This window comes from Dipodomys ordii, unplaced genomic scaffold (genome assembly GCF_000151885.1).
Source record: "Dipodomys ordii isolate 6190 unplaced genomic scaffold, Dord_2.0 Scaffold27, whole genome shotgun sequence".
Taxonomy (NCBI): domain Eukaryota; kingdom Metazoa; phylum Chordata; class Mammalia; order Rodentia; family Heteromyidae; genus Dipodomys; species Dipodomys ordii.
Window position 1 is genome coordinate 10,044,592 of NW_012267243.1, and position 24,977 is coordinate 10,069,568.

Genomic DNA, 24,977 nt, shown 5'->3' on the forward strand with positions numbered 1-24,977 from the left:
CATAGGTAGGTACTATGAGTTCTTTAAGAGCACATTATATTGGGAAAGAGAGCCTCCCTACCCAGAATGCTGTGTGACCTGAGATTTTTGTCTCCATTTTCAATATTCTAAGAGTGTCACCCAAATTTTACAGAGAAATCAAGGAAACTAAAGGCTTGATTTGTCAAACACAAGGCACTATGGTTCATAGAATTACTCAATAAAAGTATGGAGGGCTTCGTGCAAAGGACAGAACCTGGTGCCATGGACTGAATGTGTGTCCCCTTAAAATTGGTAATGCTGCAGACTACACAATACGATGCGGTCTATCTATGTGTGGATGTGGGGCTTCATGAGGAAATTAGGTTCTAAGAGTGGAGCCTTCCTGAATGGGATGAATGTCCTTTTAAACAGTTGATCTCTTGGGAGACAAGGGACCTACCATTATCTAGATCTTAGACTGCCCAGCCTACAGAACTGATACTGTTTAAGCCACCTAGTCTATGATATCTTTGCTGTAACATTGCAAGCAGGCTAAGACATGTAAATGGGATACTTCTGTTTAAAACTAAGACTTAGTAGCATAGTATAATAAAAGTCTGAGACTCTGTTAAGTTCAGAGTAACAAAAAGCACTGATGGACCACTAAAAGTTCTTCAAAGTTCTTATTTTTAAGCCAAGCCATCCTACCAAGGCATTGGGTTAGGTGGGTGTGATCTTATAGTAGGGCACTACAGTTGTGGGACTCTAGAATCCAAGAAAATAATGTGACGCAGGGCAAGATATGTATGGAGATCTGATGTTCTTTAGCTGCTCCGTTTCATCATATGCAACTCCATGCATTTGTCTTTGGGGGAAAATACTCGTGCCAATCCTGTGAGACGGAAACCTCTGTCCTTCAGGGCCTGAGTCTAAACTAGTACTTCAAAGCGGGACAACACACTTCTCTAATCCAGTTTCAACAAAGGATTTTATTTGCTGATCCCCCAAGAGCAAAGTTCAGAAAATAGCAGCCCGCTGTGAGAACAGTCGCACAATAAACACTCGAGACCTCTTCATGAGGCGCGCCAGTCACATGCGCCTGTTATTGGAGGGAGAGGTGAGGAGGGAAGACTCGAAGGGGAACACGGCGCTCGTCCTGCTCGGATCTTCACCAACGCCTTCCCTGCTGGGAAGCCGTTTCCGCAGTCTCTCCATTTAGAGATTTATGGCAATTTTTTTTAATAGCACATTATTTAAAGACTCTTCCCTCTGCTCTTCTTGTTGCAGTTATCTACTAGAAAAGTACAGAATTAGTTTCCCCCAACCATGATTAGAAAAATACTGATTATTAAAGAATACAAGTTACTCTTATGTTCCTAAGTTATTTACTTAGACTTAACAGAAGAAATGGAACCTCACAGTCCAGTGTTCTCCAAAATGAGCAACAAAAGAGAAGATTTATTTGATCAGTACCACTACAAAAATTGATAATCACTCCATGACTGAGTGAAGCAAGCTTTCTCACTCATCACTGCATACGACCTTGCTGATTACAAACCCTGCAGAGATACAAGACTTGAGTCTCAGATACACAATATAGTTCAGCGGGCCAGCCAGCAGAGTGCTGAGGTGGAGGAACAGACAAAATGCTGGTGAAGGCAGAGTAAAGAATCCCAAGAAAGTTTTAGGGCCACTTCCATTTAATAAGCCAGTAGTACAGCAGCGTGACGACCTTGGCTGTGATGGCACCCCGATATTTCTATGCAACTGCCGGACAGACTTAGGGCTGGGGAGTATAGCGGAGGTATTTCTTGCCAGACGGGAGCTCTTTGGTGAAGACACCTTTAGGGAACAGAGTTTTGGCTTCGTCTTCAGGGATGGTTGGAAGGACCATCACACTCTCCCCATCCTATTGGAAGATATGGAGAATGGTCTAATTCAGTCTTACAGGCGCATTACAGGGCTATAAAAATTGACTTCAGAAAAGTAGGTGAATGCTAATGAAGATGATGACAGTTTTCTTCATGCTCTCCCCTCTGAGCAATTGCTTTCACTACCTCTGACAAAGTATCGTCTCACCTCAGTATGAAATAGCATACAATTCAACTTTCATGTTCAACACCCATGGCGTCCAGGTCCCATGGGCTTGGATCTGGCTCCTCCTCATCTCTAGCTCCTCACCCTACCTCCTGCCTCTCCTCTTGCAGGCCCATTGGCTTCCTCCGACTCTTTCTACATGCCGTGGGGCCTTCAAGGTGGAGCCCATTCACTGAAAGTGCTCTTCTGCCTGCACTCTTCCCTTTCAGACGTGCGCTGGTTGGCCAGGAGCACAAAGGTCCTTTCCTAGAAAGGCAGTCCTAGATGCCAAATAGGAAGCCAGTCTTCCCTGCCCCCCCACCCCCCACCCCCGCTCCTATTCACCCTTATTCCCTTTGGTAGCATCTGTCATCACTGCTCGGTAGACAACAAGGCAGGGATTCTACACAGACTGCTAGTGCCTGGGCTGTGTGTCTCATGAATGTAAATGGTTTGTCTAGCAGAGAACCAACACCAACAGATCTGATCTGGTACTCAGCATATTTTAAACATCATAGCAAGATGAAGACAGACATTCTTGGGATATTATTTGTCCTAGATTTGGAGTGATCTTAAAGGTTAAAAAATTTAGGAAGAAATTACAGAGACATCAACACAGGTTTAAAAGGCTGATACCCAGAGAAAGGAAATACTTTCCTAGTATAAATACATCAACAATTCTAGAGACACGACTTGAAAAAACAGCCAGTCAAGATTTTGCTATAAATATTTTTGCCACAGGGAATAGTTCCAGTAAAAATAAGTAAATAAAAAATAAATAAGTAACTCCCCAAATCTGCACAGGTTGAGTGGGTAGATTTTGGAGTTCTTAGGATACTGGGACATTTGCATAGATTTTACTAGCCCTCATGTGAACATTTTAAATCTAAAATTCATCTTGTCCTTCAAGCTTTAGATTTTGGGACATTATAATTGTGGACTTTTGGATTAGGCATACCCAACTTACATATGGAAAGGAATAATTTTCCCAATAAATTTGTCCCCAAACAATGCACAGCTTGTATTTCCCATACAAGTGTAGAAATCTTAGCCTCGGTCATGAGGAACAGTCCTCCCACTGCACTTGGACGCCCGAGGGAGACAGACTGTGAAGGCAGCCATTTAGAGACTGGTCCTCCCTCAGGCCTTCTATCCTTTGAACATCTTTACCTTCCAATCCACGGGGGTAGCAACCCTTTTCTCTGCGGTCAGCTGGAGAGAGATTACTACTCTGAGGATCTCATCAAAGTTTCTGCCGGTGGTAGCGGGGTACAGGATGGATAGCTTCAGTTTCTTATCAGGGCCAAAAATGAACACCTGCAAAACACACAGAGGCTTAAACAGGAAGAGCCATCTCAGTGCTTGACAGTAAAGCCACCCAGAAAGCTCTACAGTCATCAACAATACAAAGAAGGAGATGCTGAACTCTTTATCGGGATGGCTGGGATACTGATCATCTTCTTTTTTATGACAACTTTCTAGACTTAAAAAAAAAAAAAAGGAATTTATATTTGGTTTGACTGCTTCAGAAAAGAAAAGCTGATTATGTAAATTCAAACCAGGGAAGGCCCCAGGAAGGTACTATGTCATATAGGGTGGTGGTGGGGACATTAACACAGATAGGAGTTGATCTCGGACTTCTCAAGCACATGAGAGATTGGCTTTGCTTTCCAATGAGTAAAGGACAGAAAAAGAATTTAAAAAATTGTCCTATGGAAAAGGGCTTGAACTACCACTTCAAAGATAAGAGCTGTCAGAAAAGCAATACAAAAGCTTTCTTAATTCTGGATGATGTTTTTAGGATAAAAGCTGTGAACTTAGCAGTTTAAAAATTTAGTTGAAAATTTTAGCCACTCTGCCAGCAGCATTATACACTGGATATTGTCACTGGTCCATAGTTATTTCCCCCATTTCCTCTAGTACTTCGGTCTTATTCGATGCCAAATTAGGCTAAGCATTTACGTGGACACAGACGGGTGGGTTCTGGTGACTGAGTGGACGGCTGCACTCACCACTCGAGCGGTCACAGGCATGCCCTTTTCATCCTTCTCGGCAGGGTCCAGCATGCCCAACAGGATGGCCAGATCCCGGTTCTTATCATCAATGATGGGAAAAGGTAACTTTTCTGTGGGCTCATTGCCGTTGTAAGCATTGATATCCTGAAATGCAGGAGAAAGGGGAAAGTGAATTATAAATTTGACATTTCTCTGAAGTCATTGCTTTACAAGAGAGGAAAGAGGACTTTAGTGACAATTATTTTCTGAGAAGCAGTCATAAATTATTCATTGAGGAAATATTAACAACAGAGTATAGCACTTAGAGATCAAAGATCTTTCATGTCCAGTTGAGCAAGCTTTTACTGCTTTGAGAAAACAGTTCACCTTTTAGAAATTGACTAATACAGAATGAATTCTATATTATACCCATGCAAAGTAATTGCATATATGATTATAAAATATAAAAAATTAAGTACATCTATACATCACAAAATAATGCCACTGTAAAGAAAATTCTATAGATGTGGTCTCTGCTTCAAAAACGCTGACTCATATATTAGGCTACAAGTCAGACATTGGGAAATATGGGAGAGGAGAGGAAGGGGCAGTCACAAAACTTCATGCAAACACAAGAATGGAGGGCTGAATGTATACTTGAAGAACAAACTGAGGGTAAATGGGCAAAAAGCATTTCAAGTCTGAATGAAAGGAAAATGCTATACTTCCTTTCTCCCCTAGACCATTATTTATTTCTAGTTTTCTTTTCCTGGAAACCTTTAGGAGAAAAGACTGGTTTTATTATCTGGTCAAGCACTGATAACAACACAAGTGGATAAAACATTCCAGGAGAAACACCCATACACCATTCAGCCTTCAAAGGAACTCCTAACCGGTTAATTCCTGTATGAAGTAGCAGCAAATATAAGATGGTACAAATGCTGAAGGAAACTGCCATTCTAATTTATTGCACTGCTCAGTTAGGAAAAGAAGCTTTGAGAAAGGGGTAAGCCATTTCTCAAAGGCCTTTGAAGATGGGCAAGGTTTCTCACTAGGAAAAGGAGGTGTGTGTGCTAGGCAGGAGTAACAACACTGATAAAACATACAGAAGTTCACAGGAGTGAGGAACTCTGCTGGGCAAGTTGTATGGAATGATGGGAAAATGGACTTAAGCCTGGAAAAGGATCAATTTACCCATGTAGCGTCTTGAAAGTAAAATGGAGTGTGATGACATAGCAGATTTAAAATTTCTGCATGTCTCAGTAGACATAAAAATGACATTAATGACCTGAGAAATGGGTAACGATGGATATTAACATGTCCATTTGGCTATCATCAACTTCCCTTTTGTTGTCACTGGCTGCCTACCAAGTTACCATATAGTTTCATGCTACAGCCACCTTGGGGTTTCCTCCTAGGTACATGTAAAAGTTTGGGTACTTTGAAAACTTCAAGGCAGAAGATCACCACATAAAATGAATATGGGTGTGCTCTCGTTAAAAGGTATTATTTAATGTCTATAAACTCTTCCTTTGGCTTTGGCTTTAATTTTTGATATGCATAAATTCTCTATCCTACCACTTACATGAGAGGCAGTACTTTGGTCTTATTCTACGCCAAATTAGGCTAACTCTACTCTTCACCAGCTAGTACCAAAAGAACAATGGTTCAAAGTTCAAATAACATTGCCACCTAGACTGGAAAGTTGGGCATTCTCAAGCAAGTTACTCTAACATTCAGTTACAAAATGAGAGCAGGAAACATACATCTACTTTAAAAGGGCCATGGCTAGGATCTAATGAGAAAGTGCATGTGAGAATGCCGTATAAGCAAGTTAGCATTTCCCTCCATGTGTAAAGAATAACAAAACTCCACCTGAAGAAAGGCAAGTGTCCTCACGCTCTGCAACACGATTCTTCTCATCTCAGGCTTTTAGGATGAACTGGTATGAAACGCCCATGGGATGCAGCCGGCAGGCCCCGGTCACAATGTGTGAGCAGGTGAACCCCATCATTTATTCAGCTGCACATACTGGACAGTGCTCAGTACCAGTGCAAAAGGTAGTGCCATTATTAGTAGTATAGCAAATTCAGACTGCCAAGTAAATTACTGTCCAAGTGAAATTGTTTTGCTGAAAATAGATAATTACTACAATTCACTCATGCAATCAACACTGACATCTAAGTGAAGAGAGTGCTGGGCACTGTTGTAGCAGTAAACTAAAAAGAGTTGGCCTCTGCCCGGCCTGTGCTTCAATGGGGAGAAACAAACCAACTAAATAAGCAACAAAGATTTAGATGGTACAGTGCTAAGAAGAAGGAAAGAAGGAGGATGGACGAGTTATTACTTTAGATGAGAACAAAGAAAGACTTTAATAAGTTGTCAAAAGTTGAGATCCAAAAGAGCTAAAGTCATCCCACACAGATATACCAGCAGAGTCTTCCAAATATAAACCTGGACATATTTTACAGTAGGAGCTGTAACTGTTGTGGATAAATTAGACACGTGATATAAAACCAAGGGATTTGAGGCCAGCAAAACTACAAAAATGTAGCTGTCATGAGCTGAGGTGAGTAAGACCTTGGAAAGACATGCTATGTCTCTCAGGAGAGAGGGTGATAAGCAACAGTTTCAGCAACCTGAGGACAGGAGAGTGTGGCCTAGAAATGGAACTTTGAGAACCACAGCAATATGGGTGTTAATTATGGATGGGAGTGGATAGCTCAATTGGACAAAGGAGTAGATGGACAAGAGCAGTGAAGAAATAAGTTCTAGGTAACTTCAGCAAAAGTTACGAGTTGGGCACTAGTGAAGAACTAAAGTAAACCTGAGCAGTAACAGCAAGGCTGTGGCATCCTCGGAGCAGGAGAAGAACATGGGTGACGATAGAGAGCGATCAGCTGGGCTCAGTGTATTGGTAGCCAAGTGAGAGGGAGACTGGCGGATGTACCATGAAGTCCAAAGATCTCCTGTGAACCAGTGAACTTCAAACCTGAGATGCGCTTGTACCTTTATCCCCAAAAGTTAACTAGTCTATATATCTTAGGCCTGAAGCACTTGTAAATTAGTATTTCTGCTCATAAGAAAAAAATTAAGTGTTTTTTTCCCCCTGATATTTCATTGAATAATCAACACAGAAGACTTCTTCTGCAACCTCCATTCACCTAGAAGTAGGGTTTCCTACACCCCATCTCCAACCAATTCTATATCACACACCAGCTGGACATCATCTGATTCAACTCAATTCTGACACCATATACTTGAAGGAAGAGCATTTAGATCTTGCTCCATTGTTGAGAGAGAGAAAGAGAGAGCTGCAGCTCTCATCACAAACAACTATACCTTGCTCCAGGCAAGATGGTCCTCCACGCTGTCTATAGAAAGGGCGATCAATTTAACATTCCTCTTGGCAAACTCTGGTGCCAGCTGTGCAGCTCTGCCAAGCTCTGTGGTGCACACAGGGGTAAAGTCTCGTGGATGAGAAAACAGAATGCCCCATCTGGAAGAAGGAAAAGAAGGTCACATCATGCAGAATGAAAAGTCACAACATCTGGATTTAAAACAGGTTTTAAGAACTGCTTATGGCCGGGCGCTGGTGGCTCATGCTTGTAATCCTAGCTACTCAGGAGGCTGAGATCTGAGGATCACAGTTCAAAGCCAGCCTGGGCAGGAGAGACCGTGAGACTCCTATCTCCAATAAACCACCAGAAAACCGGAAGTGGCGCTGTAGCTCAAGTGGTAGAGCGCTCGCCTTGAGCTGAAGAGCTGAGGGACAGCGCCCAGGCCCAGAGTTCAAGCTCCACCGACCAAAAAAAAAAAAAAAAAAAAAAGAACTGCTTATGAAGGGCTCAGAAGGTGCATTGGTGGTAGAGTGCTTGCCTTGCATGCATGAGGCCCTGGGTATTGATTCCTCAGCACCATATAAGCAGAAAAAGCCAGGAGTGGCTCTGTGGCTCAAGTGGTAGAGCGCTGGCCTTGAGCTGAAAAGCTGAGGGACAACTCCCAGGCCCAGAGTTCAAGCCCCACAACCAACCAAAAAAAAAAAAAAAGCTTATGAAGACATTTATTTTTTAACTTTTCAATTGAGAAATATTTTTCATTCTTACCTGCAAAAGGTTCTAATGTTGAAAGCTTTTCAATTAAAGACATGACCCCAAAAGTCTAATTTTAGGGTGCTGCCACCTTGATTTCCTGTCAGCCATTAAAATCTGTGCTACTTGCCAGGCACTGGTGGCTCACAGCTGTAATACTAGCTACTCAGGAGACTGAGATCTGAGGATCGTAGTTCAAAGACAGCCTGGGCAGGAAAATGTGTGAGACTCTCCAATGAACCGCCAGTAAACGGGAAGTGGCGCTGTGGCTTAAAGATCAGAAGAGCTCAAGGACAGTGCCCAGGCTGAGTTCAAGCCCCGGGACAGACCAAAAAAAAAAAAAAAAGTACTACTTAAGTCAAGTAGGTTATAAAATAACTTGTTATTTCTTACTCATTTTCATTTTCTTTTTCCCTAGCACAGACCTTCACTCAGTTCTCACATGCCCTGAATCTAAGCAGTGCCTGCCTACACTAATAAACAGATTATATAACCTGAAACAAATCACTTTCTGTCCTGTTTATAAGTGAAATTAAGACTGACATTAAGACTGAAATAGGTGGATATAAAATCTTTCATAAAGCTACTTATCTAAATACCTGCTAAACAGGATACACCTATGTTTGTACTCTGCACACAACAGAGTGTAACACTTTTCACTGGTCTTCTTTATGTGCAGTTTCCTTTTCTTGCTTCAGAATAAGGAGGGAGAAAACAGCCCATAATATACATTCTACAACTACAGTTCTTTGGCAAATACTAATATCGGCATCATCACTACCCAAGGTTAAACTTCGTACCGATTTTGAATGCAGTTCAAGCTAGTTGAGTTACCAAGAAAGTTTAGGGTACCATTTCCTTCTCCTTGTCAACAGAAGCTACTTTTTTCATCTGATTAAAGAAAGGAGGGAAGGAAAAAGAAAATAAGGAAAAAACAACTCTTCTCTACCCTTCTATGAACTACACAAGTCATCTAGTATAGATTTCTCAATCTATACTAGATGCTAAGCTAATCTCTCAAAAGTTTGATCTTTCTCTGAGCACAAAGTACAAAGGACACCTCCTACCCACCTCCATCTGCCACTCAACTCACAAGGAAAGACCTTCTGACTAAAAGGAAGGAGAAGAAATAGATCATATTTTTGACAGCTGTGGAGGAGTCACGTATGCTTCATTTTCTAATAGAGGGCAATAAGAAGGACACGTATCTTTTGAAACAAGTAATTGGTAAGAGTAAAATCTAGGCCTAAGCTTCTATGAAAAAGGACTTATTAAAGAGTTAGATGAGCCTTAAGGAAGGTCTTCAGAGTCAGGTGTGGAGACCCACACCTGTAAGCAATTCTACCAGGAGATGCAGGCAGGAAGATGGAGGCCAGTCCCAGCAAAGTTAACTATACTCTGTCTTTAAAACAAAATACAAACACAAAACCAAAACAATAAAAGAAGGATGCCTAGGGATGCAGCTCTGGTCAAACAAAAGTACTTGTGGTACAGTACTTGCCTAGCATGCTTGAAGCTTTGCGTTCAAACCCAAGTCTCTCACACATACAGTGAATCTCCAGAAGTTTTGGGAAAATGGTATTTTTTCCCCCTGTATTGCCAAAGAGCTGATAGATTAGGAAAGTCTTTCCACTGTGCGTCAACAGTCTGTTTTGCTGAATCATACTAGGGAACTGGTTTCTGTCACTTCACAGGCCCTCCCTAGGAAGCCAACCTCCAGCTTGGCACAAGTTTCTCCAAGAAGGTCTTACCTTAGCTTGATGCGCCATCCTATTTGCTACTACTGCTCTTGAGAGTAATTCAATTACATATCCCATTTCCTTCTTCATTTTCTAGGCAAAGGGTTTCCTCTTTCCAAGGGAATGGTTTCTATATACCAAGTCCCTGCAAATCCCTGGTAAAGGCCTTTTGTTTGAGGAGTACTACAGAGAAGTTGCCTGGGAGCCTGGCACCCTGTGACTCATGCCGGTAACCCTAGCTACTCAGGAAGCTGCGATCTAAGGAAAGAAGTTCAAAGCCAGCTCAGGCAGGAAAGTTTGTGAAACTTTTATTGCCAATTAACCACCAAAATCCAGAAGTGGGCTGTGGTTCAAGCAGTAGAGTGCTAGCCTTGAGCAAAAAGCCCCAACACATGCACGCGCACACACGCACGCACACACACACACACACACACACATGCACGCACTGCCTTTGTTACAAGCAGAAACAATGATAATTCTCAATAAATTCACATCTAACGCACCTAAAACCTTTCAATTGTTTCAGTCATAGTGTAGACACATGCAATGTCTGAATTGAATTTTTCTTTCCCAAAGATACCTGGAACAATCTCAACTGAGGTCATATGCAGGAAGGACTCTGGGAAAACCAGGCACAAATCTGTGATATTATAATGAAACAATGTGTGGAAACTTGGTTTCCAGTTAGGACTTGACCCGTCAGACTTCTGTAATAGTTTATATATAGATGTATCTATTTTTCTCATCTTCCTACTGGTGGTTCCCATTTGATAGGATCAGCACAATACCCAACAAAAGTATGGTTAGGAACCAGGTGCTGGTGGCACCTAGTTACTCAGGAGGCTGAGATCTGAGGATCCAGGTTCGAAGCCAGCATGGGCAGGAAAGGCAATGAGACTCTTATCTCCAATTAACCACCAGAAAACAGAAGAGGCACTGTGTCTCAAAGTGATAGAGCACTAGCCTTGAGTGGGACAGTGCCCAGGCCCTGAGTTCAAGCTGAACCCAAAAGAAAAAAAAAAGTGGTTAGCTTAAGAAGTGATAGTGTTTCTAATTATGGCTACAGTAAACACGGTATACGTTAATATTTATCTCAAATTTTCAAATGAAAAACTGGTAATATTTCCATGTTTCATGGGGGCTGTGGGTCGAAATGGGTAAGAACACACTGAAAATCCTATGGAGTTTTAGAGAAATACTAATTGGAGAGTGGCTACCATCTGCTGAAGTCTTTTCCTGCCTGCAAGACCTGAAAGTTCTTTTTGTCACCTCCCCACCTTTTTTTCCCCCTAGCTTAGTGCTTCCTTTGGGAAAGCTTCCTTTTCTCATAATCAGTAGTTGGAGAATGAATTTAAGAGGGATGTATGTAAGGAGTTGGGTAGGACTGATGTCTATGAGTCTGGGAGGTCCTGTTCAATCACTGGTTAATTTCACAGGCGTCCCGGTCTCGAAATAGGTAGGCCTGCATCAAAGCCAGGAGGAATCGTCCGGCCTGGGAGCAACACCTGTGTAGTGGCCACTGGAAACTGCAGAGCCATAATCTAGCCAAGCATAGCTGGGATTCAGGCATAGCTTCTGATTCAAACCAAACAATTTAACAGTCTGATGATCTGCACAACAGGGCTGTTTCAACTCGGGAGTCATGAGGGCATCCCGGCTGGCTCTCCCCAGCAAGGGCAAGGGGGAGGGGACCCCTAGGAAACAAAAGAGTGTTCAAGTGGGGAGTACACGTGGCTCGGTGCCCGGGGTAGGTCACCCAGGCCGATCTATTCTTTCCGCCCCGGGGCTGGGGATGCGGCTTAGTGCAAGTGTTGCAAGTTCTGGAACGAAGGGCACACAGACACACAGAAGCGACCTTGGGACCTCCAGAAACTGTTACAGCCAATCATTTCCTAGTCGCTGGACAGAAAAAAAAAAAAAGAGAGAGAGAGAAATCTTTCGGCCGCGTCCTTGGCGGCGGGTGGTTTTTAGGTTTCCCCATCAGGTCCCCAGATCTGAAAAGCACCTCCGGGGCGAGCAGGGCCCGCAGCTGCGCCCTCCGACTCCGGCCTCGGGCAGCCCCCTGCCCCGGGGTGCAAATTCCACCACCAGGGTGAGGGAGGAGGGCCGTGCGACCCCGGCCGCCCCGGGCGGCGGGCTCCCCGGGACAGTCCACGCCCGCACGCCGGCGCGGCCCCGGGGCCCGGCGGGACCCGGTGACCCGCGGGCCGCGCCAGACGCCGGAGGTGCACCGCAGCGCCAGCCCGCGGGAGGCTCGTGCGGGAAACCGGTGCGCGGCGGAGGCGGGCGGCGCGCGGCGGGCCAAGGGTGCGGAGGACGGGAAGGAGAAATGGGGAAGGCACCGCCGCCGGGCCCCGCGCGACCAGGGTCGGGGGCCGGGGCCCCGCGACGCGGCGGCCACTTACGAGTCTCCCAGAAAGTCGTGGAAACGGAGGCGGCCGACGGTGGTATTGGCCTCGAAGTTGGGGGCCACGTCCCCGAGAAGGAGCCCTCCGGGCATGGCGGCAGCGGTGACGCGGGGGGACGAGGAGGCGCAGCCGCAGCAGCAAGCAGCCCGCTGGCTCCGAGACCCGCGCGGCAGAATGGGCGGGTCCGGGAGCGCAGCCTTGAAGGGGCCGAGCTGCGCGAGGGGCGTGGCGCGGCGGGGGCGTGGCGCGGGCGGGTCCGCAGAGGGCGTGGCCCCGCAGAGGGCGTGGCCCCGAGGGGGCAGGCGGAAGTGATGGGTGTGGCGAGGCGAGATCGAGGGGCGGGGCGGGATGGGAGAGAGGGAAGGGGCGGGCGTTCAAGTGGCCTTACGGGAATGATGGGCGGGACAGGGCAAGGGAAGCCCCGAAGTGGCCGCGTGGGAGTGGCGGGCCGAGGGAAGGGGCGTGGCCTCGAGATGGTGGCGTGGGAGTGGTGGGAGGGGAAAGGGGCGGGGCCTTAAGGAGCCACGTGGGAGTGATGGGCGTGGCAAGGCGAGGGAAGGGGCGGGGTAGGATGCGGAGTGAGGCGGGGCCGAAGCCAGAGGCGGGAGACCGCCCAGGCCCTTGGGCCCTGAGGTCAGTCTGTCCAGGCGTAGCTCGGAGCTCTGTAATGTCCGCTCGAGGCTCGGGGGTGCACAAAGGTTTGGGCCTGCGGGGCTGATGGGATTTAGGGAGCAAAGGAAGCGGAGCGCCGTAGGAGGCCGGGAGCCCCAGGCCTGAGGCTCGCGGGGTGCCCGCGGGCGCTCGCGGCGTGGCGTGGATCCTCCGATTCCCCGCGCACCGCTCGCGGCCCCTGCGGAGGGGCTCGGGGACCCCCCGTCCGTCCGTCAGTCTGTGGGTCGGATGTGGCCAGGCCCACGGTGTGGGACTGCCCGTCAGAGGAAGTGGTTTTCTTGTTGCAGCGAAAGCCCCCGTAGCAATGGCAGTACAATGTCAGGACGAGTTCCTTACGAACTGGGAGACATTCTGCACAAAGCCGGGCGCCGTGGCTCACGCCCGTCAGCCTAGCTACTCAGGAGGCTGAGATCTAAGGATCGCGGTTCAAAGCCAGCCCAGGCAGGAAAGTCCGTGAGGCTAATCTCCAATAAACCGCCAGAAAACCGGAAGTGGTGTTGTGGCTCAAGTGGTAGAGCGCTGGCCTTGAGCTGAAGAGCGCAGGGACAGAGCCCAGGCCCAGAGTTCAGACCCTACAGTCCCCCCCCCCCCAATCAGCACTGTTATCTTGAAATTTAAATTTAGTAAACCGAAACATTAAAAAAATTGTTTTTGGTGGTCAACTGTATGCAAGTCGGCTTTCACCTGAGGAGATGAGAAGTTTAGATCCTTGTACTTCCTAGGTGCCCAGCGCTTGGTAGACAGGATGGGTGCTCTGCAAGTTCTCTTCATTCTAGGGGGAAAGGAGCAGGCAATATGTACACGATCACACAAGAATATGTTAGACTAGAGGCCCCTCCATGGACGAATGGTTCAAGAAAAAGTGGTCTGTCGTTATCTATATTTCCATGATATATGAAATTCTACACAGTTGTACACTGCCATCAGAAAGAATGATGTTGTACCTTCGTAAGGAAATGGAAAGAGGTGGAAAAATGTATATTAAGTGAAGTAAGTCAGACTCAAAGAAACATAGGTTGCATAGTTTTCCTCATTTGTTGTGTCTAGAATGTGCCTATAAATCTACAAGTAAACACACTGGATTGTAAAAGACTAAAAAATACACTTGAACATGATCAATTATAAGGGACTCTAGGCATTCACACAGTGAGACCAAAGGGGGGTATTCTTAGGATCTCAGAGACTCAAATAGTCAAGTGTGTATGATCATGTAAAATGATATTTATTGAAATGAACTCCCAAAAATGGAAACAAGAGCGTTTTTTTTATTTTGTTTTTTTCTTCTTATTTTCTACTTGTTTTTGTTTTCTGTACCTTTTATCTTGTGTGTAAGTTTATCTGTTGTGGAGAGAATGGGGGGCATAGAAATGGTGGGGCAAAGGGTGAACAAATGCAGCAGTGACACTAGACACCGTGTTGAAAATGAACTATACAACTGTGGGGGGGGGTCGTGAAGGAAAACAAGGGAAGGGGTGACATTGTTTACGAAGAAATGTGTTCATTCCCTGACTAATGTAACTGTAACCCCTCTGCAAATCAACCTTACAATAACAATTGAAAAAAAAATATGTTAGAAAGCCACAAGCCCAATTCAGAGAAATACAATTAGGTTATGTACTAGAGAATGATTGCTAAATCTGCTTTGGATTGTGTGGTCTGATGGAGGGAAGCCTGCGCTCCTTGGCACATAAGAAGTGGCTGGAAATGGTAGCTATTATTTGGATGCTGATAATGGTTCTTAAATAACTCGTCTTTCCCCTACTATGTGCTGGACCCTGTGCTGGGGGCTGGTGATAGAATAGAGAGACATTTTATGTGCTCACAGAGAGGACAGATTATATGCCAGATTATATAATGCAGGGCGTATGCTTGGGTGGAGAGTGCAATTGGAGTTCAGAGGAAGGAAAATCCTCTGGAGGAGATTTCAGATTTAAGAAGGTAGATGGCAGCCTTGGGAGCAGTGATTCACAAATTGTAATTAGAGCAATGTGCGTGGGGTCTGCTGTGTGTGTGTGTATGTGTGAATGCACGCGCATGCGTGTGTGCATGCTAGGAATGCTATCCAGTTATCCACGGCAGTAATATTACTGACAAAATTTCTAGAAAATATTTATCTACTTCATTAATTTTAACATATGTGTTTACAAAAGGTTTCATTGTAACATTTCCATAGATGCATTTAATGTATTTTGACCAAGCACATTCATCCCCTTCATATTTTTACTTTCTCCCTCTCCCTTTAAATGATTTTAACCTTCTTTTTTTTTTTTTGGTAGAGGAGCAAGTAGTAAGGTTTGAACTGCCTGTGCTTGGCTAGATCAGAATTCTGTTGCTAAGCTACATCTCTAGCTCCGCTTTTACTTTTGAGATAGAGTCCTGTTTGTGGTTTCTCAATCCTGACTTTTTGCTTCCTGTTGTAGCAGAGGTGACAGGTACATGCCACCACACCCAGCTTCTTCTATTGCAATAAGATCTTGAGGCTTTAGCCCTGACTGGCCTGGACCTGTAACCCTCTCAAGGTCTACCTCCCACATAGTTGAGGATGATAGGTGAATGCCACCGCACTCAGTTACTGGTTGGGATTTCTCATGTATGTCGAGGCTGGCCTCAAACTGTGACTCTACCTTTCTTAGCCTCCCACGTAGCTAACACTACAGATGAGAGCCAGTGGTACCTCTTTTTAAAACAAAATTTTAAACAATTTTTATTCTCTTTTCAGATATGCTTACAAAGCACTTTGATCGTATTCATTCTCCTACCCCTCTCCACCTTTCCTCTCCCTCTCCCACTGCACGCTTCCAACCCCCAAACAGTCCGTGTTTTACATTCATGATATTCTTTTTTGTTGTTGTTAGATATAAATTCTGCGTTTGAGAAAAAGCATGCGATATTAGTCTTTCTAAGTCTGGTATAACATGCAAAACATAATCTTCAGTTCCATGTGTTTATCTCAAACCACATAATTTCATTCTTCCTTATGGGTGAATAATACTGCATCGTGTGTCTATACTATATTTTCTTTATCCATTCATCAGTTGTTGGGCACCTAGGCTGACTCCATGATTAGACTATGGTGACTAGTGATGCTATAGGAAACTCTTTAAATAGAATGTAATTTAACCTCTGAATGTACTCTGGCTTTGATTTTAAAAGCACTATATTGTAACATTTTCTATAGCAGAAAGGAAAACTGAAGGAGTAGTTTGACTTTAAGGCCCAATTAACCATGTATTACAGAGATAGTCTCAAAAGCAGGATACATCATCAATATGGAGAATGGCTACAGAAACAAATGATTGATCTCTAGCAAAGACATAATCACATAACTGTGTGTTGTAAATTAATCAAATACAGGAAGGTGAAGGTAAATCTGCCCAGCTTTACAATGCCAGGGGTCCACACCTTGGCAAGAAATCTGTTTGCTTTAGGTTTTGAAATGCTTGAGTTCTTTTAAAATAACTGTTCACATTTGATCAACATGTCTTTTCACAGAAGTATCAGAATTTCTGCCTTCTGAAAGGTCAGCTCTAGCAACAGTGGGCTGGTCCCATGGTCTGGCCCTCTTAAAGTTTATTGTCATGACTGATATGACAAAGCTTCCCTGTCACCCACTGAGGTTAGAAGAGGCTTAGGAGGAACAGGAAATGGTTCTTGCATTCCTATCGCTGTCAAGATTCTGACAATGGAAGGCAAAGGCCAGGGCCCTCTCTTTCAAGGCGGACCTCCTGTAGCTTATTTCTTTGTAGAAGTGAAGAATGTTCTCGTGTATTTAATATATAAACAAAGTTGAGAGAAGACTGCCTGGCTCTCCTTGTAGGTGGGGAAGTGAGTTTGACCTTGGACCTATCCCCAAGGTAGATGCACCGTGGATGGAAACGTATAGCCACTCCCTCAAGTACTGGTGCCAAGGGGTGGGGGAGGCCAGGGAGGAATTCCAGGAAGAGACCGACATAGAAGAAGGGAGGCTGGCAAAGGGAAGGAGGGAAGAAGGCTCTGATATTAAGGAAAAAATGGTTTTAAGCAATATCAGAGAAAAAACAATCCCTTAAAGCATTGGAGAGAATTTCAGCCCTTAGAATGATAGCCAAAGGAAGGCTTTGCAGGGATTCACGGAGGGCTACAACACGCCTTGAGTCATACCTAGCTTCTTTTGTTTTTACTGCTTTAAACAGATTGAAGAAAAGATGAGGAATTACAGTGGCCATTTGGAAAAACCACGTAGCAACGTGATGTCTGTCTCGTGTGTGTGTGTGTGTGTGTGTGTGTGTGTGTGTACACACACACACGCAAGCATGTGCGTGTTATGGTTTGACTATAAAATGTGAAATTTTTCCCACAGCCCCCGTGTTGAGTGTTTGGTCCCCCTTGGTGGTGCTACTTTAAGAGGTCTCGGAGCCCTTAGAAAATAGGGCCTAGTTGGACAAAGTAGGTCACCGGGGTATGTCTGGTCCTCACGGTCTGCTTCCTGTCTGACAGAAGATGAGAACCTCTTTCACCCCTTGCTCCAATGGCCACAATGTTCTGCCTGTCTGTGCAGAGTCAAACACCCACAGTAAGCCCTCTGCAACCATGAGTCAGAGGGGACCTTCCTCCCTGAAGTTGTTATGTTAGGCATTTTGGTCACAGGCACACAAAGTAGCTAACACATCTATTCTACTCTATTCTGTCTATCTGTCTGTCTATCTATCTATCTATCTACTATCTGTATATAGATAAGAATATAGAGATACATCTGTAAATAGACATTGACGTGTTTATATAAGTAAAAGTGTGTATGTATGTTTCCTTGAAAGATTGTTCAAGACAGTCATAGGAACAATATCATAATAACCCGAAACTATTCATATCACCTATTCACACTAAACAGGAAATAGACCCTTACGTAAAAAATGAAGCATCTACAACTTCACACCACAGGAGGTGACAAAAGTCACAAGTATAACGTTGAGTCAAAAAAACAAAGAGCGAGAAGAGTGTTTACTGCTGGGTTAATTTTGGCAAAAGAGGGCTCAGATTAGCCGGTGCTGCGAGAAGTCCATGCGGGAATGAGTTTGGGTGGCAAGGGCGCCGAGTGTGAAGGATAGAAGGGAGCCCTGGGGGGAGTATTGTGCGTTTCAAGTGCTCACAGGACCCAGGCCCAGCGGCCACCACCTCGAACTGTTCTGCACTAATATTTTGTTGTATTTAAAAGCTCTGCCCAGCCCCAACATGTCTTCCTGCTACCCCTCACTTCTTTGTTCATCTCTTTCTTCCTCCTTTCCATGTATGGAAGCTCATCTTATTAAATCCAAGGGAAATTCTTCATTATATCTATAACTAGCGTTAAATTTCAGGGTTTTCCCATTGTGCAGCAGGTTGCTGAGATGCTTGGTGCTTGGTTTCTTCATTTCAGTGAGTCACTACTTGTCCTGCAGAAGGACTGTGGGCTAAGACAACAAGCCTAAACACCAGGCTCCAGATTCCCAAGCAATCTCTTTCAACACGATGGTTTTAAACGCTAAACTTGACAGGTGCCACTCATGTTCTTAAGTAGGAGACTTCTCTCTAAAGAAACATAGCCATGGTGACGAGTATTCACTTCAAGACTAGTCAGCATTGCAACCTTGCCCTGTCAGTTGCAAAGTCAACACACTGTAGCCTTCTGATGGATGGCAGATTAATTTGAAAATCCTGGGTGGAAGAAATGGGGTAGTCTCTTTATCTCTGAGATTTCTTCTAAGCTTTCTGAGTACGAGTCATCTCGAGCAAATGGTTAGGATCAATCTGTTGAAAGAGGAGGTCTGTTGTGAGGATTGTGGGTGTTCTAGTCCCTAACTACTGAGCGTGAGTGGCTCCACACTCAACTCCTACATTTACTGCTACACAATGAATGCTGTGTAGACAGAGTATTTACAAATGCCATCTGATCAGTGACACTCTTTCCCAAGAGTCCCGTGGGCCAGGTAGGTTTATTTCACAGTGATCAAAACCCTTTGTAAGAATGGGACTGGTAGATTAGAACCTCCGATTTTAGTCTTTTCCTGTTGTGTCCCAGTTTTGTGTGTCTATTTACGTGTATAGTCAGTTCTGGTCAAAATACCCAGCTTTCATTGCCATTGATGTAAATGGAGAGACCGACCACAGGTCCTGAAAACCAAACCAAAGGTGCAAACCTAGTGTGCACGTGTTAATTTTACCACGTCCCTCTCTGGACAGGGGGCTGGTTCATAGAGAAACACCTTTCATGGAAGATCAACGACTGAACGTATATACTTCTGTTTGGAGGAGCTGAAAAAGAAAAGTTACAGTTCGTTGCCTTTTTATTTACTGATAGATTTATTTAATATTTAAATTCTATCTGATTTATTTGCTATTTAAAATTAAAACGTCAAGTTATTTGCATATCTTATTTTCCGACATTCCTTTATTCATCCATTCGTTCAGCAAGCAAGCATTTTGCCTGTTTGCAAGGTACTGGTATAAGGCCTCGGTGGTCTTATAATGCTTTTTCCCCTTAACAGTTCTCTATTGTCACATCTTTCTGTCATTAACTTTCCCCCCAAACATTTCTTCTTACCCATCCTTTTTTCTTTTTCTTTGAATATTCAAGTCAGTTAAGATTCAGTTTTTCCTGTAATCCTAGCTACTCAGGAAACTAAGAACCGCAGAGTGAGGTTTAAAGCTAGCCTGGGCAGAAAAGTCTGTGAGACTCTTATCTGCAATTAACTCTTCAAAATCCAGAACTGGAGGTAAGGCTTATGTGGCACGTGAAAAGACAATTGTAATCATAAGGCTCCGAGTTCAAGACTCATTACTGGTATATTCTCTCTCTCTCTCTCTCTCTCAGATCACTCAAATCAGGAAGGTTGTGGTTTTGGTAATTCTTATACAAAAGGTGGGCTTTCCTTTTTCCACTAATCCTACCTACTACAGCTGGTCCATACAAGCAGTTCTAGGTTTCCTACTGAAGCTAATTCTATTATATTGGATTCAAAGTCTAGTAATCTGTTCTTTCAAAGTTTTCCCTTATTCTTTTTCAGTGTAAGTACCACCTTTACTTCTGTCCTTGACCATTTTAGTCTGATGGCACTACCTTGTCCATATTCCACCTGAAAAGTTTAATTTCATAGAGATGTCTCACCAAAGGTGGCTTGTAACTACTCCTGTAAGGAAAGTCTGTGAGAACACATTGGCATGTGGTTTTTATGAATTTAGAATAAACTCTTGAGCATTAGGAACTTTGTGTTTCTCATTACTGCCTAGGACACGATCTATTTTATTTGCTCACATAATCTGGTATGCTTACTTAATAGGTACTTACAGATAGCAATGAATAAAAACTAAGAAGCCAGACTGGTATGTTAGGTGTACATCGTCTGCAAGAGTAAATAAATCTTATTGACTCTTCCACTTTGCTTTCTGAGCTGGCTTTTTACATTTCAGCCTTGGGCTCTAAACTGTTGATCAAAGATGGAAACAACCACTTAAACAAGGACAGAGATGAACGATTCGACACACCCCAGGTTGCTTCGGATGAGGTGATGATATTGTCTTAGATTATTTTTGTTTACAGTCCGCCTGAGTTACACTCATGGGACTTATTGCCACTTTCAGGCCTCTGAGTACTTGGTCCTATGTAGTGATGGGCCAGAGTGGCGATCAGGAAGTGTTGGGGTGGGCTTGAGGAGAGTGGGCATCCTTTCTTCCGGGAGGCACTTGCTCCAAGTAAGGTGTTACAGCGTTTCTCAGGGAAGGCAGAACAAGACTTCTCAGATCCAAAAGGTAGGGGTCCGGTCATGGGGCCTGAACTCTGGGCCTGGGTGCTGTCCCTCAGCTCTTCAGCTCAAGGCTAGCGCTCTACCACTTGAGTCACAGCGCCACTTCCGGTTTTTTTCTTTTTGCTTATGTGGTGCTGAGGAATCGAACCCAGAGCCTCATGCATGCAAGGCAAGCGCTCTACCACTGAGCCATCTTCCCAGCCCCTCTAGAAGTTTTTAAGCTTTAGATTTTATATTTAGGTCTATGATTAATTTTGAGATAATTTTGTATGATGTATAAGTTAGGGTTATCTTGTGTCTATCATATCTCTGCCTGCGTGTCTGTCTGTCTGTCTATATATCTATCTATCTGCCTACTTAACCTATTTTTCAATCAATCCATCCATAGATTAATTAAAAATAACCACAGACTGACTCTCCAATGCATTCTTCTTATACAGTTGTCAGAAACCAATTGACCTGAGATAGAAGGGTGTAATGTTGGACTCTTGGTTCTATTATATGAATCTATATTTCTGTTCCCCAAGATCACTTTATCTTGACTACTGTCAATCTTCAAATGAGATCGTATGAGAGCTCCAGCTTTATTTATTTATTTATTTTTAATTCTGGATCATTTGGCTTTCCCTACGGCATTTTGAATCAGATTGCCTAAATCTACAAAAAAAGAGCCCGTTGGAATTTTGACTGAGATTGCGCTGCTTCTACTCCATTGGTTTGGAGAGAACTGACATCTTCACATGGTGGTAGTGGCAGAGGCAAAGATGGGATTGTGATCATCTCTGGTCACAAGTAAACTGATGGCGCTTTACCAGTGAGCTCAGGCTGGGTCCCTTCTGTCACTCACTGGCCAGCACACAGGCCATCCTGGGAGGTCTCTTTCCGTCGTCATCAAATACAACTGTACCCTCTTCTTCCCTCCTGGTTTCCATGAGCAGTGGCAGGGCTGTGGCCCACAGGCCCAGCTTCGGGCCTGCAAGGGAGGAAGGGCTAGGCGCAGAGGTGTCGCCCAGAATTGAACGTTATAGGAACGGAGTGAGCAGAAGAAAGAGGATGCAAGACTGATCACGGAACACTTGGGGGAGGTGAGTTCCACCAGCTGTAACAATGTCAGATTTGCAAGGACATGGTGCTGGTGATTAGAAAAGAGGCTCTTTGTTCTAAGATGTCATCACAGGGTGGTGGAGATGAGCCTAGACGGACATGGTGAACTCTGTCAGCTCCTCCGCATGGAAGCGTCTCAGGATGGGAGCTGCAGAGGTCAGACGCACAGGGTCACAGCTGCTCCTCCCCGTCAGCCTTCTCCTCTCTCCTCCATCTCTGCTTCCAGCTGGTCAGCCCATCAATATATGCTGGAACAGGTTTATATTGTTCTACAGGTGTAATTGTTTAACTCATCTGATCATTTTTTATATCTCCTTTAATCCCCACTCACTGGTCATATAATAGATACATGGGAAAAAATCATGCTAACCAGAAACAGAGCAAAGAGCTCTGAACTTGGAGATGAGGAACTAGGCTTTATACTTATTAACCACATGAGACGGGATCTTTCAACTTCCTTCTCTCTACCCAGAAAAGGATCTCTGCTTTCTAACCTCACTGTATAGAGGAAAAAACTCGTTTTGTGAGATGCAACCACCACAGAAAGGTAACGCATACAACCTTTAGGTCTTTATGTATTGTCACCTGCACAGTGAGGACAGCCCCATCCTCTCTGCAGGAGGGCGAATGAGCTGGCCTAGGCAGTGGGACCAGCCCCAGCCCAGACAAGTTACTTGTCGAGTCTTAACTGTTTGCCCAAGTACAGATTCTTTTTCTTAATACCGTTGTTTAGCTATCTACTGTGCAGAGATGGTTCAATTTCTATTGTCTCCTTCTTACATTTACTTAATTTTTTCAGCAATTACATAGATGTTAGGGAATCATGGATGAATTAAAAAGAAGAAGTTTTATAGTCTAGTGAGGGAGACAGAAGACAAGTGGAGTATAAATGGGTCAGAGGACGGGGGAGGGGGAGGGGGAAGGGGAGATGGTGGCTAGTCCTTGATTAGCAAGAACCTGGTGTGTGGGGGGAGGGAACAAGCCAGCCATGCAGAGCCAAGATCAGAACATTCTGGATAGAAAACAGGGTATGAGATCAGAACATTCTGGATAGAAGACAGGGCGTGGGAAGTTTTTCAGGCTAATGTTGCTATGGGGAATGTATGGTGAATGTAGGATATGGACCTTTGATTCCTCCTGGTGAATTGTAGCATCCCAATTTTTTTTTCCCCAAACGGGGCTGGGTAAAATAACCCATTGAACTCTTCCATTCCTGTGAGAGGATTCACAAGGATTCATCCTCTGGCTGAAGCATTTGTTGTGCTTTGTGCTTTGCCAGATATACCAGTGCGTTACTCAACGTTCAGTTACTATAACAAACAGTGGAGCTAAATCCACTTATAAAGAAAAAATGTTGATTTTGTTGTTGTTGTTGTTGGCCCTTTAGCTTTGGGCCTGGGTGGAGGTAGGCCTGTGTGGCAGGGCGAAGCCATTCACTTTGTGACTAGGTGTGAGAGAAAGTGACAAGCATCCCATAATCCCTTTCAAGGGCCTGGCCTGGCCACCTAAAGCCTCCTACTACACCCTCTTCCTTAAAGGTTCTGGCACCTTCCCAAAGCAAGATGGTATGAGGAGCAAGCCAGTCACACACCAGCCCCACAGGGACATTTCAGCTCGGAACCACTGCGAGGAGCGAGAGGTCTTCAGCTGCCATTGCTTCCATCCCTTTCACCATGAGAACAGTTTCTCGCTCTGCCCGAGAGAGTGTGCCAAGGAGTTCCATCGTTATTGAAGTTGCTAAGTGACTCAAAGGGTTCGGGCTTAGAATAAGCTCCAGAAATGAGGTCGCAGTTTGATAGGTGTATCAACCACACACGACAGGCAGAGCCAAGCCCAATGTTTGGTTTCACAGCCTAAATTGAGAGAAATCTTACGTGGAAAGAGAATTAAACTTAAATGCGAAACACCTTTTGTTGTCTGTTTTTGTTGTCTTTTTAGGGAGGGTCAGGCAGAAAGGACACAGAAATGGAGGGAGGAAGGGCGAATAAATGCAGCCAGAGTACGCGATGTATACCATGTGAAAAATGAACGCTGCAACGTGTGGGCAGAGACTGGAGAAAAAAACTGGGGGAAAGAAAAGAAGGGGCGACATTGTCACAGAAGGCTTGTACTCATTGTCTGACTCAGGGGATTTAACGCCTCTGTACAATTCTTTAATAACAACAATAAAATTATATATACTTAAAAACCCTGTTATTTCTTCCTTATTCCCAGAGCCATTCTCTTTTAAAGAACTTTATTCTCTTTGCTTAAATTATGGAATGATCTTCCTAAGTATCTCCTACCTATGACTCCACTTCTCTACCAAAGGTCATTTTGTGTGTGTGTGTGTGTGTGTGTGTGTGTGCGCGCACGTGTGTGTGTGTCTCCTGGTCCCAGGGCTTGAACTCAGGGTCTGTGCACCATTCTTTAGCTTTTTCACTTGAGGCTAGTGCTCTTTTCGGTGGCTAATTGGAGATAAGAGTCTCATGGACTTTGCTGCCTGGGCTGGCTTCAAAGCATGATTCTCAGATCAGAGCCTCCTGAGCAGCTTGGATTACAGACGTGAGCCACCCATGCCCAGCTTCTATGAGACTCTTACCTCCAATTAACCAGCAAAAAGCGGAAAGTAAAGCTGTGGCTGAAGTGGTAGATTACTAGCATTGAACAAAAGCCCAGGGAGAGGGCTCAGGTCTGGCGCATAGACACACACTGCTGTTTTAGGTGTGCATTATCCTTTTCTTACCTTAGTGTGCACCCATTCTGTTTCAAAGCAAAGTTTACTGTAAAACACGCTGCGTTACAGTGGCAGTGGCTGCATTCACCTCATGTTTACCACATCTCTTGATTGCATAAGAAGCCGAATGGAGTGACTCTTACCATCTAGGTTCACACATGCATTATATAACATTTACACAGCAACAGAACTGCTTTGCAACAAGCCTCTCTGAGCCTGTGTTGTTATTAAGTTGCAGATGACCCTATTCAAACAGAAGGCGTGGAAGTCACATGCAGTTTTGTTTTCTTTGCTCTTGTGCCTTCGTACAAATTGTTTCTTCTTCATCACCCCTGGGATATTCTCCTCCCCACCCCACCTGCTTCCACCAATTCATAGCTGCCAATTCCTTCAAGCCCTGGCTCAAAGCCTACAGCTTCCATGAAGACTTCTTTCGGGAGTCCAGAGCCCTGTGGTTGC

General features: G+C 44.5%; 1 protein-coding gene across 1 annotated transcript; it reads right to left on the reverse strand.

Annotated features, from left to right (window-relative positions):
* Positions 1–930: 930 nt before the first annotated feature.
* Positions 931–12,438, reverse strand: Prdx6 (peroxiredoxin 6). The gene is made up of 5 exons (XM_013015764.1): positions 12,267–12,438; positions 7,374–7,530; positions 4,050–4,196; positions 3,208–3,354; positions 931–1,870 (listed from the first exon to the last, which is right to left on the reverse strand). The coding sequence occupies exons 1-5, from the start codon at positions 12,359–12,361 to the stop codon at positions 1,742–1,744; spliced, it is 675 nt and encodes a 224-aa protein (XP_012871218.1). The 5' UTR covers positions 12,362–12,438; the 3' UTR covers positions 931–1,741.
* Between the last annotated feature and the right edge of the window lie 12,539 nt (positions 12,439–24,977).